Source organism: Coregonus clupeaformis, chromosome 20 (genome assembly GCF_020615455.1).
Source record: "Coregonus clupeaformis isolate EN_2021a chromosome 20, ASM2061545v1, whole genome shotgun sequence".
Lineage (NCBI taxonomy): Eukaryota > Metazoa > Chordata > Actinopteri > Salmoniformes > Salmonidae > Coregonus > Coregonus clupeaformis.
The window spans coordinates 23,799,064-23,817,825 of record NC_059211.1 but is presented as its reverse complement, the minus strand read 5'-3'; the positions used below and the strand labels follow the sequence as shown (position 1 = coordinate 23,817,825).

The 18,762-nt window shown below is 43.8% G+C and overlaps 1 protein-coding gene across 1 annotated transcript in view; it reads left to right on the top strand.

Annotated features, from left to right (window-relative positions):
* LOC121533323 (PR domain zinc finger protein 5-like) overlaps positions 1-18,762 on the top strand; it is a 48,868-nt gene that overhangs the window by 16,819 nt on the left and 13,287 nt on the right. The window contains exon 13 of the mRNA XM_041839154.2: positions 3,485-3,578. Within this exon, the coding sequence (XP_041695088.1) occupies positions 3,485-3,578 (94 nt within the window). The remainder of the gene's footprint in view (positions 1-3,484; positions 3,579-18,762) is intronic.

Here is an 18,762-nt window from a genome sequence, read left to right as displayed (position 1 = left end):
TCTTGATATAATACACTTACATCTGTCTCCTAATCATTCATACCATTTATAGGTCTGTACATAAAACAGTAAGATCACAATATGGATTTTAATCTGAAAAGTCCGGACGTTACATTTGCCCTGTGCCAGCGGCAAATGTAACACCTAAAAAAATAAACTAATAAATGTACTTAACTTAAAAAACATTCATGTTTATGAATTATCATATTATCATAGACATATGTAATGATTTTGCAAGAAATATAATTATTTCTATGTACGTAACCAATATTTACTGTAACACCCATGTTTGTGCATGGCCATTGGGTTCCTCTCAAAACATTTGAAGAGTTTGATGGTGGCCAATGATATCTGTTTACAGCTTCTTTGGCACTCTACAGGACCCAAAGGCTAAAGTTAGTTTTTGTATAATGAATGTGTAATTCATACAATCCAAAACAAAAGCATAATTTGGCTGCTTGGCTCAGGTTCATTTTAACACTGCATTACAATTGCCCCCAACCCAGCAGCCATGACAACACATAATGTGCCTAGTAAGAGACAACAATAGTGACACATGTCAATGTTTAGTCAACATACAGTATAGTGATACAAATTATGCTAGTTTGAATTCTTGGGCATTAATGCTCAGGACAGTAAAATAAAAATACAGCTGGTCGAAAAAAACAAAAACAATAATTTGCCCATAAAACGTGCACATTGTGAGAGCAGGCAGAGAACCTAAATGGGCATGTAATGAGAGAGTTTCATCCCTCTAGCTTGTTTCAAGGTGATACAATTGCCCCCTGTTACAATTGCCCCTGGTCTCCCCTACATGGAGCATGTGTTTTCTCTGTATCTGCCAGGCAGTGTGTGCCTTCGACACCATGAACCATCAGATCCTCCTCTCCACCCTCTCAGTGCTGGGCGTCTCAGGCTCTGCACACTCTTGGATTACATCCTACCTGGCAGGCCACTCCTACCAGGTGACGTGGAGAGGATCTGTGTCTGTACCACGTACTCTCACTACTGGTGTCCTCCAGGGCTCGGTTCTAGGCCCTCTCCTCTTCTCTCTATACACCAAGTCACTCGGCTCCGTCATATCCTCACATGGTCTCTCCTATCATTGCTATGCGGATGACACTCTACTACTTTTCTCCTTCCCCCCTTCTAACACCCAGGTGACGACACGCATCCCTGCATACCTGGCAGATATCTCAGCTTGGATGTCGGCCCACCACCTCAAGCTCAACCTCGACAAGACGGAGCTGCTCTTCCTCCCGGGAAGGCCTGCCCGCTCAAAGACCTCTCCGTCACGGTTGACAACTCCATAGTGTTGCCCACCCAGAGTGCAAAGAACCTTGGCGTGGCCCTGGACAACAAACACCCTGTCGTTCTCTGCAAACATCAAAGCAGTGACTCACTTCTACCTCACACAGGAAGCGGTGCAGGTCCTAATCCAGGCACTTGTCATCTCCCGTCTGGACTACTGCAACTTGCAGTTGGCTGGGCTGCCAGCTTGTGCCATCAAACCACTGCAACTTATCCAGAACGCTGCAACCTTCCCAAGTTCTCCCTGTTACCCCGCTCCTCCTCACACTCCACTGGCTTCCAGTCGAAGCTCGCATCCACTACAAGACCATGGTACTTGCCTACGGAACAGCAAGAGGAACTGCACCTCCCTACCTTCAGGCTCTGCTCATACCCTACACCCCAACCCGAGCACTCCGTTCTGCCACCTCTGACCTCTTGGCCCTCCCACCCCTACGGGATGGCAGCTCCCGCTCCGATCTTCTCTGTCCTGGCACCCCAATGGTGGAACCAGCTTCCCCCTGAAGCTAGGACAGCATAGTCCCTGCCCATCTTCTGAAAGCACCTGAAACCCTACCTCTTCAAAGAGTATGTTAAATAATCCCCCTCTTCACCTCGACCCCCCAAACCCCCCATCCCTTCTAGCTATTGACTTTGCTGATAGCTACTTTATTGAGGAAATATTATTTTTGTTTATGTTTTGTGTGTTAAAAAATGACAGCGGTGATAGCCAACTTATTTATGTCACATCCATACTATCCATATTACAAGGATGGTTTAATGATTACGTCTAACCCCAATACATTAAAAAGTTTTGTTTTGGAACATAATGTTCCCCAGGGAAAACTATGAAGCCTTTTATGAAGTAAGAACACCAGTTATATTTCTCCTTGTCCTACAAACAACAAACCAAACAATTGTACATTGAGGCATCTGGAAGACATCTGTCCCTGTGTGTCTGAGAGAGGGAGAGTGAAGGAAAGGGCTTATGTAACATAACGCCGGTGGCGTGGGATGCAGGGGGTGATGGGGGATGGAGAGAAGAGGTGGATAGAAAGGAAAGGTGGTATTCCTGTCTGTATTGTTGTACTGCTGTTTAAACTGTCACTCAGGATTTGAGCGTCTTATACTTGTGTTTATTCTGTGGAATTTACATCAGGCCAGCAGCAGAATTCACAACATACCTACCAGCAGAGAGAAAGAAAGAGAGGGAGTGAAGGAGAAGAAGGAGGAAAGAGAGAGGGTGAGAAATGTTTAGCCTTGCTGGGGGGTGCAGCACGCTCCTCTCTTTGTACACAATCTCTTTGTGTGTGCATATAGTGCCCCCCAGTCTGGAGCGCAGAGAAAAGACTGACCTGAGTGTGTTTGAGGAGCGAGGGCAGAAAGCGGGATGAGGAGGAGGAAGAGAGGAGGAGGAGAGGAATGCAAGCAGACCAGATCTCTCTGGTCTCCACCCTGCCCCTCACCCTTCTGGCTCTTTGACTCTAATGATAGGCCTGCATCGTTTGGATTCTTTAATCCAGCTTCCAGGAGAAAGACTTCATTGAAACCACTAGTCAGCCTGTAGGGTTCCCATGTAGAGCCTGTAGAGTTCAGAGCCTATACAGTTCTCATTGGAGAGCTGTAGAGTTCAGAGCCTATAGAGTTCCTATTGGAGAGCTGTAGAGTTCAGAGCCTATATAGTTCCCATTGGAGAGCTGTAGATTTCCCATGAACACCAGTGTCTAGTAACAGTGTCTAGCGGTAGCATGCACACTAATGTCTAGCACCAGTGTGGTCTGGTCTCTCAGTGGGGTAGATGCTCCCAGTGCTGAACAGGACCTCTGGTTAAATGACTGACATCAAATGTTTGTCAGAAGACCACCCTTGAATGCACCCTGAAAGGGGGTTGACTTTGAGGCTTTGTAGCTTTTGAGTGACAATATACAGTATATTAAACAACTTTGATAATTTATCCAACACTTTATTAAAAATACTTTGTAAATGGTATATAACAATGGGGCATTTAATTGGACTTCAAGAGCTTCTCTGTTTAGTATCCAAGTGTTTTAGCAGAGCTCATAGTATCCAAATGATGCGTATGCTCTATCGGTGATCACTGTGTGCTCTGTAATGAGGGAAAGTTGTACCACTGAATGTTCCAATTGTCTTTCCTAAATACCAACAATATGTTTTCTGATCTTTTCCATACCAGACGCACACAGGGGAAAAGGAGAAGATCTGCCCATATTGCGGACAGAAGTTTGCCAGCAATGGAACTTTGAGGGTCCACATCCGCAGCCATACAGGTCTGTAGGCTTCCCATAACCGGTCATTTGGACAAATTCAACTATATTGTCATAATTGTTTGGTTAAATTAATCAACTGTCATTGTAACACGTCACATACTGTAAAACGGTGTGAGATAAACCAATCCAGTCTACCAGATCCACTTTAGCAGCCCACTAGCCTGCTCCCCCAGAGCCCAGAATGGTAACAGTGTCCCAGAGTGTATGTTCATTAAACTGCCTTCAACTGGAGAGCTACACATTCCTGTGTGTTTCCTTACCAACAGACTAGTGCACAGACCTGGCACAGTCAGATACACTCGTCCCATCTACCCCCTCCCCCCTCCCTCCCTCCCTCCCTCCCTCCCTTTCTTTTTGTTTCTCTACTTCTACTTGTCTTTTTGGCTCTTGCCTCTCTCCCACTTAGGTGGGGAAAGACAGGGGAGAGTCTATCTTTCCTGTTCTCTCCCCTGTCTTTCCCCACCTATCTTTCCTGTTCTCTCCCCTGTCTTTCCCCACCTATCTTTCCTGTTCTCTCCCCTGTCTTTCCCACCTATCTTTCCTGTTCTCTCCCCTATCTTTCCCCACCTATCTTTCCTGTTCTCTCCCCTGTCTTTCCCCACCTATCTTTCCTGTTCTCTCCCCTGTCTTTCCCCACCTATCTTTCCTGTTCTCTCCCCTGTCTTTCCCCACCGATCTTTCCTGTTCTCTCCCCTGTCTTTCCCCACCTATCTTTCCTGTTCTCTCCCCTGTCTTTCCCCACCTATCTTTCCTGTTCTCTCCCCTGTCTTTCCCCACCTATCTTTCCTGTTCTCTCCCCTGTCTTTCCCACCTATCTTTCCTGTTCTCTCCCCTGTCTTTCCCACCTATCTTTCCTGTTCTCTCCCCTGTCTTTCCTGTTCTCTCCCCTGTCTTTCCCCACCTATCTTCCCTGTCCTCCTCTTGTCTTCCCTGTATGTGAGATTGAATCCTCACTCCAGTCATGCCACAGACATCAGCTGAAATCCTCTCAGGCTAAGTAGCTCCCAACAAACAATGGTGATTTCCCTTCCCCAATCCCCTTAATCTCTAGAATGTGTTTGCAGCTTTAGTACTAAAGTTTTTCCATGGGCTTTTCTGCCTTTGAGATCCAAAGCACACACATCATCACTAGAGCATCAATCACTATCACAACCATCACTACTATCACTGACCACCATCCAATTTAATGAATTATGTCTCGTTTTCCAGTAATAGCTACCTAATCAGGGCTCTATGATTAAGCAATCAAATGCCTTTCGACAGTTTTTATAATGTGCTAATTTATATATTTATCTATAACTAAATATCTATTAGCCTAATACCTAATCCTACTTATTTAGGTAAGGATTTAGTCTGAAACCATTTCATTGCTTGCTCAGATCTACTCACCCTCTTTATAGGTTCCAAAGGCACAAAATAAAGAGAGTATGTGTGCGTGCGTGCGTGCGTGCGTGCGTGTATCTGGATCGTATGTGTGTGTGATAGTGTGGGACATGGCTGAGTCTGTTTGTAATGATATAGAATAAACAAAAGAGCGGGGCCGTGGGGGAATGCAGCGGGAGGGGTGGGAGCGGAGGGGACACCTCAAAGAAAGAAAGGAGGAAGGAGAGAAAAGACCACTCCAAGAAAGCATCCAGCGGGATGACCCTTGACCCTGACTGGCTGTAAATCTGTCCTCTCATTATATAGCCTAGAACTCACTCGCCCAAGCTTTTGTTGATTCTTCTGTAAAGAAAGTTGAGGAAAAGTGTGAGTTATTCCCATAAAAAACCTCAACAATGCTCATTTTGTTCTTTCACATTGAGGAGTTATTTGTTGGGCATACAGTTATTTCCAGAGCAATTTGAAGTGTTAGTTAGTGTAGCATAATGCATTGAATATACAGGGAATGCATAGTATGGGCTTACAAAGGATGCTATATGAACTGAACCAGTTGTGGAGGTATTTTAATTGGGATAGAGTCTCTCCCTTCTAGTGGCATCTGTCCTCCCTGCAGGTAGGATGGAGGAGTGACTATTAAATGTCTGTTTGGCTTCAAAAAGGAAGGACACTTATCAGGTTCTGTAAGACTAACTGTGTAAAGAAATAAGGCATTTATGAAAGACTTTATGAAAGTGTTGTCTCTGTACTAGGTGTAGTTTTGTCCATGTGGCTGCTAGTTCTGTAAATAAACCTTTAACGTGGCATGTCTCCCTGTCAATAATCTCTTTAAAGGAAGCCCCCAGCTGAGGTTAAAGGCCTGTGTGTCGACAGCCTCTCTGGATGGTACTAAGTTAAAGCCTGGGATTGTTTGTTTTACCAATGTCCCTTCACAGGAACAGCACAGCTTCACTTATTTACCTGATAAACACTAAACACACTGGATGCTTTGCAAGGTTTTCTCACAGCAAGTTTTTCCCCACGGGAGACGTTATCACTGGACACTGCTAATCACTGTTTCACTGGACACTCTGGTCATAACAGAATGTAAATATATATTTTGGAGAGGTTATGTATTAACTCTAATAATAATAATAATTGAACTTATAGCGCACTTTTAATTGAAAAACTATCTCAAAGTGCTACATTGAATGCACTAATAGTATGGGATTTTTATGATGAAATGAATGGCCATCCCATTAATTTTGGATGTTGTTTGGCTAAAACGTAGTATCATGGAATTTAGCTGCCGATTGATTCCCACACATTCTTCCAGGCAGACAGACCAGGTGGGACACTTCTCCCCAGAGTGTACTGCTGGTGATGTCATGGTCATCCTGGGGACATCCTCCACCAAACTGAAAGTCCCAATCAGAAATCCTTCCATTCTAAATTGAAAAGTGGAAGGGGATGGGGACATTACAGGTGACTCCATAGAATATTAAGTATTAGTTCACCAGATGATTCATCTTGGCATAAAACTGGTGTAAATGCAAACGACCATCAATAGATAATTGGTCAGTGTGACAGTTTTCTACAGTGTACAGTGATTTTATATTGTAGTCCTGGGGTTGACCAAGGTGCTTACACCAAAGGAAATGTTTACAAAACCCAGTGCCTGAGTGATACTGACGTCATAGCAAATGTCATAGTTTAACGCTTGCAAATTGTCACTATTATAGAATGGCCCAGTTCAACTATTTAGTGTCTCTAAATAGAGAAGTTCTTTGTGTGAGATTTTATATTTTGGATTAAGTTTCTGGAATTGTAACATTTAGGGTTCCAAATGTATGATTAGCTCAACCTACGTACATTAAAATGGTGAACTTTGCAGTTATTGGTCAAACATGGAGATGAATTGGCAGTGTCCTCTGTGCAAGATATAAGAGAAGTAAAATAATTGAGTCATTCCACCCATGACCCATGCAAAGCTATGGTACTGTATGTCATTATAGAGACAGTGAAGCAGATGTCTTGAGTTCCCCTATGACCAGACCAGAGCGAGGAGTGGCTCTGTGTCTTCTGGACTGAAGACGATGGATAATTCTAAGGGACATGTACTCTGCTGGAGACCAGTGTCTTGACAGTTGTTAAGTATGCAGTAGTGTCTCTGGTCACAACATGCAGTTCAAATGTACATCTGGCAGACCTCTGGAAAACACTGAAGGACCACTTATTATGGCTGTTTGTCTCTGTGTTTTCATCAGCCTGTAGGGACATGATGTCATGTTGATATCTGAGGTCCCCTGGTTCTAATAGTACAGGCTGTCCCAGAGACACGTTTCTCTCCTCATCTCCTACTCTCATCCTCTCTAAGGCCTAAGGAGGTTAGTTTCCAATGAAAAAGGTGTATGGTGAGGGTAGTTTTAAGGTATGGATCATTGTGGTGTGTGGGTGTGTGATAGAGCCGAGGGCAGGACGTGAAGTTCTGTAATACCGGGTACTCTCACATGGGCCAGTTTAAGAGAAAGGTTTGAGGAAGTTGAGAAATCTTTGGAGGCCCTGGCCATAATGTCAAGGTCAAGTGTAAAGTTGTTGGGCGTTTCTGGGCTGATCAAAGGCAAATCGCTTATCGGCTAAAACAGATCGATATCACATTACCTCAGTGGCCCCTGCTGGCATGCAGAGAGAGGCAGAGAGAGAGAGAGGTGCCGTGGAGGGCCAGTGTCTGGCTGGACTGGAGGAAGCCAGGAATTCATTTCTGATGGACAGCGATAATGTCTTTCAGACCAGGGCCTGGAGCTACAAAGCGTTCTCCGTAACACGAACGCTGTGCGGCAGGCATGCGACGAGCAAGACCATCTGCTTACCAGCACACACACACACACACACACACACACACACACACACAGAGTCAGGGGTGCCAAACGGATCGATTAGCAGACAAGGGGTGTGAGGAGCACAGTTGGGGGTGGGTGGCAGAGAGACACCCAGGGTCACAGAGAGATGGTGTCCCATTTCAGTGCATGCTAAATCAGTTACCATCTCCACCACACAAAGCCCAGCCTCCCCACATAATCCCCAACAATCTAAATAATAAGTGGATGCTTTCCAATTACATTAGTGTTCAACTGAAAGGACATAGCACCTCTCATATGAACCATGCCAGCTCAAGGAAATGATTGGTTCTGGTCCATGTTTGTATCCTGTAAAGGATTGAGCTGATATTTTCGGAGTATTCTGGTTGTCAGGCGTGTGTTAGAGAGAGCTGGTCTGGTTTGGTGTGAGTGTTGCCAATGGTTTGGGGTTGTTTGTCAGTCAACTGTGGAAGGAGGATAATGTTACTGAACGTTTACGTAAGTTTGATCATAGTGACCACATTGTACCCTGCTGTTACAATGGTGAGGACTACTGCCGAGTGCTCCGTTCGCAGAGTGTGGATGTCTGTACAGTATATCAGTTTATACTCAGCCGGCTCCTCTGCCCCTTCCGAGAGGGATGCGCTGCAAGCCGCAGAGCAGAGGCAGTCAGAGCACACTACCACACTGTATCGACCATATTAGAACACACTAATGCCTTCTCCAGGGCTCCCCAAGGAAAGGACCAGGCCGTAACCTGATACCCCACCATGCTACATAACAGACAGATTCTCTCTCCTCTGTGAGAGATGGCACATCTGGGATTCAGATTTTCCTGTTTGTCAACAAAGGCCTCCTAGAGGCTGATATTGAGCAGAATGGGGATTTTTCGGGGGTTGGGATTTTCAGCTGTCCTCTCTGCTTATGTTTCTGAATGTGTGATCATTCTGCACTGTACATGAGGCCTGTTGTTAACCCTTTACAAGCTATATGTTGGATGGTATACTGCTCTGTACCTCCCTGGTCCTGGTTAGCTCTCTTGTGAGGGTGGTCTGGTGTGCCCATTCTACCTCTGTGGCCACTGCTGGTTTATGAGGACAGCAAAGTGATGGCTAGCCTGGTTTTAATTAACATTTACTGGGTTGGAAGAAATGGGCAGACACACAGATACAATTGAAAACAAACCAAAAAAATCCCACCCTTGAGTTAGAGAACACTTAAACAGATTTGACACTCTCCCCCGAAAATGAGTGGATCTGTAAAGGTTGCACCATTGCTGGCTAGTCCACTCCCAATGAAGTCTGGTAATAGAAGACCTACAGCAATATTGTTTAACCCAAAACCACATCATATCTTACAGTACAAGGTGGATTTGAATGACATTCACCAAGAGGCCCAGTTTAAACCTGTCTGTGTTGTGTCCGTGGGGAAATAGCCCCAAACAGAGCTAAATGTTTGTTATGGGTGATATTTCTCTGCTGATGTACTCTCTCTCTCTGGGTGGTTGTGGTTCCTCTGATTGAATAAGCATCTCTGCAAGTTAACTCTCCGTCTCCCTGGGACACTCAGCTCATTAACCTTATTATATACAAGAGAAAAACATCTCCCCCATCAATTCCTCCTCTATCTGATTAAAGCAACTCTCTTTTTCTCTTTGACAATTAGTCACTAAAGAGAGATTATGCTACAACAAAATGAATGAGAAATTAGATTGTGGTACCCGCAAGGACACACACACACACACACACACACACACACACACACACACACACACACACACACACACACACACACACACACACACAGAGTAATCTGTATCCCTCTTAAGGCTGTGTTTTATTAAGTTACCATTTAGCAGTTTCACGTCTCCCCCTGGAGCTGCTCTATTAACACCAGCAGGAGCAGCTCTTATTCTGAAGGGACTCATTCTGTCCAAAATACCCTGATTCCATTACCCCAGAAATGAGCCGAATTACACTATGTCTTTAGTTTCATACCTTGGTGTTTCCTTGTGTTACCTGGTCGTGACTGTTGAGGTGTAGTTAACAATAACTTACTGTGAGCCTCTGTGAAAGGAATATGCTGCCTCTGACTTCAACAGTTCAAAACCAGTAACATAGCCGTGGTGGAACCCCAAAATACTTCCTTACAAGTATTGTACTGTATTTTCCTTTGGCACGGTTATTTTCGTTGTGGTTATATGGGTTACCTCATATTCCATATATAGGTTGGTAATCAGCGCTGGTTGTGCTATCTGGGCTGAGGATCAGCTCAGGGGTAAATAGATCCACGTGTCTGCTGGCTCTTTGACTGACAGCCTGTTACATCCTCCTTGCCATCTTACGGAGCGTGCTCAGATAGGATCTCAAGGAGTTAGGCTGGCCTGCCTTTGATCCATTGGGCCCAGGCTCAGCTCAGCTACACTGGGCTGGGCCAGCCTGTGTATGGGTTGTAGGGATGTGACAAATGGACAATTTTTCTTTACATTTAAACAGCAATTTTTAAAATCCGTTTTCCGTTAAAAACTATAAGAAAATGTCATAAAATAGGGTTGAGCCGGGATGAAAGTACACTATATATACACAAATGTATGTGGACACCCCTTCAAATTAGTGGATTCGGCTATTTCAGCCACACACATTGCTGACAGGTGTATAAAATCGAGCACACAGCCATGCAATCTCCATAGACAAACATTGGCAGTAGAATGGCTGTACTGAAGAGCTCAGTGACTTTCAATGTGGCACCGTCATAGGATGCCACCTTTCCAACAAGTCAGTTCGTCAAATTTCTGCTCTGCTTGAACTGCCCCAGTCAACTGTAAGTGCTGTTATTGTGAAGTGTAAACGTCTAGGAGCAATAACGGCTCAGCTGCGAAGTGGTAGGCCACACAAGCTCACAGAATGGGACTGCCGAGTGCTGATGCGTGTAGCGCGTAAAAATCGTCTGTCCTCGGTTGCAACACGCACTACCGAGTTCCAAACTGCCTCTGGAAGCAACATCAGCACAATAACTGTTTGTTGGGAGCTACCTGAAATGGGTTGGCCGAGGAGCCGTACATAAGCCTAAGATCACCATGCACAATGCCAAGCGTCGGCTGGAGTGGTGTAAAGCTGGCCGCCATTGGACTCTGGAGCAGTGGAAACGCGTTCTCTGGAGTGATGAATCACGCTTCACCATCTGGCAGTCCGACGGACTAATCTGGGTTTGGCGGATTCCAGGAGAATGCTACCTGCCCCAAAGCATAGTGCCAACTGTAAAGTTTGGTGGAGGAGGAATAATGGTCTGGGGCTGTTTTTCATGGTTCGGGCTAGGCCATTTAGTTCCAGTGAAGGGAAATCTTAACGCTACAGCATACAATGACATTCTAGATGATTCGGTGCTTCAAACTTTGTGGCAACAGTTTGGGGAAGTCCCTTTCCTGTTTCAGCATGACAATGCCCCCATGCACAAAGCAAGGTCCAAACAGAAATGGTTTGTCGAGATCGGTGTGGAAGAACTTGACTGGCCTGCACAGAGCCCTGACCTCAACCCCATTGAACACCTTTGGGATGAATTGGAACGCGGACTGCGAGCCAGGCCTAATCGTCCGACCTCACTAATGAGTGCCCGACCTCACTAATGCTCTTGTGGCTGAATGGAAGCAAGTCCTTCACAGCAATGTTCCAACATCTAATGGAAAGCCTTCCCAGAAGAGTGGAGGGGGACCAACTCCATATTAATGCCCATGATTTTGGAATGAGATGTTCGACGAGCAGGTGTCCACATACTTTTGGTCATGTAGTGTAAAATGGGACGAAAGTAACACGCCAATTTTCTCAGATAACACAGAAGCTAGAATGACGTGGTGAAGTCAGCATGTTCCTAATGTCGAGGATGACCTCCCTGCAAAAAACAGCCCCCGCCAAAAAAGTGGTTTTGAGCGATGTAAGTTATTTTTAAAAAATGCCCCGGAAGTGTTTTTCAGTTGTAGAGTTGTGTTTAGTTGTTTAAGGTTCCAAACATATAGTATGCCATTTTCTTAACCCATCTAGTGCCTAAATGACAGCATAGGTTTCAAGTATCATGCTAGCTAGTCTTGGGTGTTAGAAGTTACAGGAGAGACGTGTGGGACGAAAGTAACACAATGTAAAATAAAATAAACCTTTAAGCACAGGCCATTGTCCCCTCTAGTTCATATTGCTTGTATAATGTTAGCAAAATGTCAACAAGTGACTGAATGTCTTTGAAAATTACATATGCAACAATTTCAAAGATTTTACTGAGTTGCAGTTCATATAAGGAAATCAGTCAATTGAAATACATTTATTAGGCCCTAATCTACAGATTTCACATGACTGGGAATACAGATATGCATCTGTTGGTCACAGATAGGGCTGTTACGGTGACCGTATTACCGCCACACCAGCGGTCACGAGTCATGACCGCAGTCAAATTCCACGTGACCGTTAAGTCACGGTAACTAGGCTTCTCCAAGCTCTGATGCTGCTGATGGTTATTAGTAGCCTACCAAACTTGCTAACTGCCTGGCACTCAGAACTCTATTGTCCCTCTAATAAATGACTCCTAAATATTTCTAAAACTAAAAGCATTGTATTTGGGACAAATAATTCACTAAACCCTAAACCTCAACAAAATCACGTAATAAATCATGTGGAAATTGAGCTAATGGGGATCCATAATAAATACAAATACTCTGACATCAATGCAAATGTAAACCAAAATCTAATCTAACACTTCATGAGAGCCCATGTTGCACAACATTTCTATAGGCAATTTATGTAATTGCGTGAGAAAACGGAGTTGATGGCCTCTATTAAAAAGAGGAGGATCCCATCAGCTTTCTATAGGCTAGGCCTACTATATTTATTTCTCAACTTACTGTCACGAACGTTGAGAGACTGGTCGGACCAAGGTGCAATAAACATACAAACCAAAACAAGAAACAACGTAATGTGAAGTCCAAAGGGCTATACACATACCAGCCTAACAGGAACAAGATCCCACAATACACAGTCGGCAATAGGCTACCTAAGTATGATCCCCAATCAGAGACAATGAGCGACAGCTGCCTCTGATTGGGAATCATACCCGGCCAGACATAGAAATAGACTAACTACAACTTAAACATAGAATATATAACATAGATTTCCACACCCTGACTCAACAAACAAGAGTTCTATAGGTCAGGGCGTGACACTTACATAATATTAAGCATATTGCTTCTCTTTACAACAGAAGTATAGCCTACCTGGCTGGCATGAAAATGAACCACGGGAAAAGCGTCCTCCATTCGCTATTTAAGTGCTTAGATTACATGTATTTTCCCCCCCGTTTCGAGACAGGTGCGTGATAATGGTCCATTCTAAATCAAAACAAATTTCACACATATACTGAACAAAAATATAAACTCAACAAGCAACAATTTCTACGATTTTACTGAGTTACAGTTCATATAAGGAAATCAGTCAATTGAAATACATTCATTAGGCCCTAATCTATGGATTTCACATGACTGGGCAGGGGTGCAGCCAGTGGGGAGCCAGGCCCAGCCAATCAGAATGAGTTTTTCCCCACAAAAAGGCTTTATTACAGACAGAAATACTCCTCAGCACCCCCCTACCCCCCCTCAGACGATCTCGCAGGTGAAGAAGCCGGATGGGCTGGCATGATTACATGTGGTCTGTGGTTGTGAGGCCGGTTGGACGTACTGCCAAATTCTCTAAAACGACAGTGGTGAGAAATGAACATTCAATTCTCTGGCAACAGCTCTGGTGGACATTCCTGCAGTCAGCATGCCAATTGCACGCTCCCTCAAAACATGAGACATCTGTGGCATTGTGTTCTGTGACAAAACTGCAGATTTTAGAGTGGCCTTTTATTGTCCCCAGCACAAGGTGCACCTGTGTAATGATCATGCTGTTTAATCAGCTTCTTGATATGCCACACCTGTCAGGTGGATGGATTATCTTGGCTAAGGAGAAATGCTCAGTAACAGGGATGTAAACAAATTTGTGCAAATAATTTGAGAGAAATAAGCGTTTTGTGCGAATGGAACATTTCTGGGATTTTTTATTTCAGCTCATGAAACATGGGACCAACACTTTACGTGTTGCGTTTATATTTTTGTTCAGTATAGTATATGTAAAGTCAAGATTAAATCAAGAATAGTCTGATGGGTGACAATATTAGCCTATCACTTGTGAATGATATACAGTATTATCACTAGTGAATGATGACCAGCTTGTGTGCAGTAAGGCAAGAAACAGCGCATGGCTTTTATTATTATTCCACTTTACACCTGGTGTAGATCCTAACTGGCATACATACAGTGGGGAGAACAAGCATTTGATACACTGCCGATTTTGCAGGTTTTCCTACTTACAAAGCATGTAGAGGTCTGTAATTTGTATCATAGGTACACTTCAACTGTGAGAGACGGAATCTAAAATCTAAAATCCAGAAAATCACATTGTATGATTTTTAAGTAATTAATTTGCATTTTATTGCATGACATAAGTATTTGATCACCTACCAACCAGTAAGAATTCCGGCTCGCACAGACCTGTTAGTTTTTCTTTAAGAAGCCCTCCTGTTCTCCACTCATTACCTGTATTAACTGCACCTGTTTGAACGTTACCTGTATAAAAGACACCTGTCCACACACTCAATCAAACAGACTCCAACCTCTCCACAATGGCCAAGACCAGAGAGCTGTGTAAGGACATCACGGATAAAATTGTAGACCTGCACAAGGCTGGGATGGGCTACAGGACAATAGGCAAGCAGCTTGGTGAGAAGGCAACAACTGTTGGCGCAATTATTAGAAAATGGAAGAAGTTCAAGATGAGGGTCAATCGCCTCGGTCTGGGGCTCCATGCAAGATCTCACCTCGTGGGGCATCAATGATCATGAGGAAGGTGAGGGATCAGCCCAGAACTACACGGCAGGACCTGGTCAATGACCTGAAGAGAGCTGGGACCACAGTCTCAAAGAAAAACATTAGTAACACACTACGCCGTCATGGATTAAAATCCTGCAGCGCACGCAAGGTCCCCCTGCTCAAGCCAGCGCATGTCCCGTCTGAAGTTTGCCAATGACCATCTGGATGATCCAGAGGAGGAGTGGGAGAAGGTCATGTGGTCTGATGAGACAAAAATAGATCTTTTTGGTCTAAACTCCACTCGCCGTGTTTGGAGGAAGAAGAAGGATGAGTACAACCCCAAGAACACCATCCCAACCGTGAAGCATGGAGGTGGAAACATCATTCTTTGGGGATACTTTTCTGCAAAGGGGACAGGATGACTGCACCGTATTGAGGGGAGGATGGATGGGGCCATGTATCGCGAGATCTTGGCCAACAACCTCCTTCCCTCAGTAAGAGCATTGAAGATGGGTCGTGGCTGGGTCTTCCAGCATGACAACGACCCAAAACACACAGCCAGGGCAACTAAGGAGTGGCTCAGTAAGAGGCATCTCAAGGTCCTGGAGTGGCCTAGCCAGTCTCCAGACCTGAACCCAATAGAAAATCTTTGGAGGGAGCTGAAAGTCCGTATTGCCCAGCGACAGCCCCGAAACCCTAAAGGATCTGGCGAAGGTCTGTATGGAGGAGTGGGCCAAAATCCCTGCTGCAGTGTGTGCAAACCTGGTCAAGACCTACAGGAAACATATGATCTCTGTAATTGCAAAAAAAGGTTTCTGTACCAAATATTAAGTTCTGCTTTTCTGATGTATCAAATACTTATGTCATGCAATAAAATGCAAATTAATTACTTAAAAATCATACAATGTGATTTTCTGGATTTTTGTTTTAGATTCCGTCTCTCACAGTTGAAGTGTACCTATGATAAAAATTACAGACCTCTACATGCTTTGTAAGTAGGAAAACCTGCAAAATCGGCAGTGTATCAAATACTTGTTCTCCCCACTGTAGGTGACTCATGAGTTTCAAGTTTTGGAAAGATGATTTTCACCATAAAAATGCACCTTTATAATAAAGCATCACGTGCATAATCGCATTTGCGGTCACTGTTGAGAATTGTGTTTTCCCGCTAATTGATTGCATTTTGGAACATTTGCACTTATAGCCTACTGCCGTGTGCACATTTCTGCGCTTATAATGTGAAGAAATAGCCTAATAGTTAATCAACATTTTAAGCTAAGCGTTCTGATCTGTTGCATCAGCCTCATTGCTTTTAAAAGTTTTATTTGATGCTAGTGGTTGTATTAATTTGGGATCTATCGCATCCCACAACTGTCCCAGACTATGTTTGGAATATTTCTTTCTCGCACAGAAGGACAAGTTGACCAATAGAATAGGTCAACTTTTGTACTATGGGGGATAGTAGATTGACATAGGCCAGTGCTTTTGCTGTTCGTTAGGCCTACTCATCTTGTTGGCTGATGAAAAGTAAATGTGGACAGTTCTTCCAACATCTTCAATGTGCGCCTCGGAATTCGATAAGGACACGCGCAGTTGCGTCCCCGATGTGTCTGTCTTCACTTGTAGCCTGTGAGAAGGATTCGAGATGCCTGTGAGAAGGACCCGATCAGGTGACGGGCATTGGCTAATAAGAATTGAGATATCTGAGAGAGCCATGTGAGTGAGAGGTGCTTCAGAGCACGCAGCCGAGAGAAGGGAATTATAATTATTATATTCAGCCCAAGGGCGCAACGGCCACTGGCCACAAAAGGCATGGATTTTTTTAGGGGGCATTACGGCCACACAAAGGGGGTGCCATCGGGAAATTCGAGGCATTATCAAGTGCTTGTCAAATTGTGAATGAGAGACTGATGACGTGTGTGCAGCCTGTGCAAAAAACTAAGCAGAGCTCATGCCTTTCATGCAACTTTTTTGAAATCTTAATTAGTCTCATCATGCAGCCTTAGAGAATGCCAAGAGTGTGCAAAGCTGTCATCAAGGCAAAGGGTGGCTACTTTGAAGAATCTCAAATATAACAAATATTTGTTTAACACTTTTTTGGTTACTACATGATTCCATATGTGTTATTTCACAGTTTTGATGTCTTCACTGTTATTCTACAATGTAGAAAATAGTAAAAATTAAAAAATTAAGAAAAACCCTTGAATGAGTAGGTGTGTCCAAACTTTTGACTGGTACTGTATGTTCAATTGTATTCTTCACACTATAAAATAATGCCACGGAATTCTAAGCAAATCTTGTCTGCTAAACTAGTGTAGCCCACAGCCATATGGCATAGCCAGATCAGGGCCTAACATAAGGACAACTCAAGAGTACGCTATTCTGTTCTTCTGAAATAGACTACATTTTCTTCATATCATGTTTCTTTAGACCTGTCTAAAATAAATAATGGATTTATTGTGATGGTGTAGGCTATTTTAAATGGATTCATTTGACTTTTTAAAATGGAGACGTTCCAAACGTCTGCATCAATGGCTTGTAGGCTATACGTGGAATCCAGGAGATGCTAAATGTGTTTATGTTAATTACGGTAAATTACCGTGAGACCGGCAGTTATTTGCTTGACAATCACCGGCTGACAAAATGTCATGACCGCCACAGCCCTAGTCACAGATACCTTTAAAAAAAGGTAGGGGCGTGGATCTGAAAACCAGTCAGTATCTGGTGTGACCATCATTTGCCTCATGCGGTGCGACACATCTCCTTCACATAGAGTTGATCAGGCTGTTGATTGTGGCCTGTGGAATGTCCCACTCCTCTGCAATGGCTGTGCGAAGTTGCTGGATATTGGCGGGAACTGGAACACTCTGTCGTACACGTCGATCCAGAGCATCCCAAACATGCTCAATGGGTGACATGTCTGGTGAGTATGCAGGCCGTGGAAGAACTGGGACATTTTCAGCTTCCAGGAATTGTGTACAGATCCTTGTGACATGGGGCCGTGCATTATAATGCTGAAACATGAGGTGACTTACAGTTGGACGCAATCGGTGTGCTCGAGGCTTTAGGCATCTGGAATCTGCTTTGTTGGTGCTCGAATGGGCCGGTGAAATGTTGTCCCGAAGACAACCGTTAATTGACGTTGACTCGTGTTCCTTCCATTTGTTATGTGCATTAGCAACTCACCACAAAAAATAAACCTAGCCAACTTCTCCCTACATTCTCTTTTCCCTGTTTTCCCTGTGTTACTGTGTTTTCTCTTTTCCCTGTGTTACTCAATTTCAATTCGACCGCTCCCTCTACACGCACGGGTGCTGCGCACCCAAGCTCTATAGGGCTACAGAAATTACTGTCTTTAAAAACCAAACTGTAGACAAGCAGCATTCCTTGCCAAATCATGACACCTTTATCACAAATTCAAACTGGACTGGTTGATTAAAGTAGGGAAATATGTGTTCCAACCACAAGCCGCAGTTTTGGAATAATAGATGTCTATTTTAGGCTTTTTTGTGAACTGCTAGTGTGCCATTTAGAATAGGTTACAACCCCGCCAAAACCTAGACAGGTTCCAGACTGAAATATGCAAGAAAAACGTTGTTTTGATGAAGGCAAATAGCATATTCATTAGTCTAGGGGATACGTTGTTTCATGTTTAACCAAAGCTTAAGCTCACAAATCAAACACAGGGAAAAGGAAACTCATGCGGGTATCACCTGGTTGAAAAGGGAAGAATTTTAACTTTCTAATGCTGTTAACTATATCAAATTAAATTGTATTTGTTACATGCTTCATAAACAACAGTAGTAGACTAACAGTGAAATGCTTAGTTACGGACCCTTCTCAACAATACAAAAAGAAAAATAGAAAAATAATAACACAAGGAATAAATACACAATGAGTATTGATAACTTGGCTATATAAACAAGGTACCAGTACCGAGTCAATGTGTAAGGGTATGAGGTAATTGAGGTAGATAGGTACATATAGGTAGGGGTAAAGTGACTAGGCAACAGGATAGTTAACTATTTAGCAGTCGTATGACTTGCGGGTAGAAGCTGTTCAGGGTCCTGTTGGTTCCAGACTT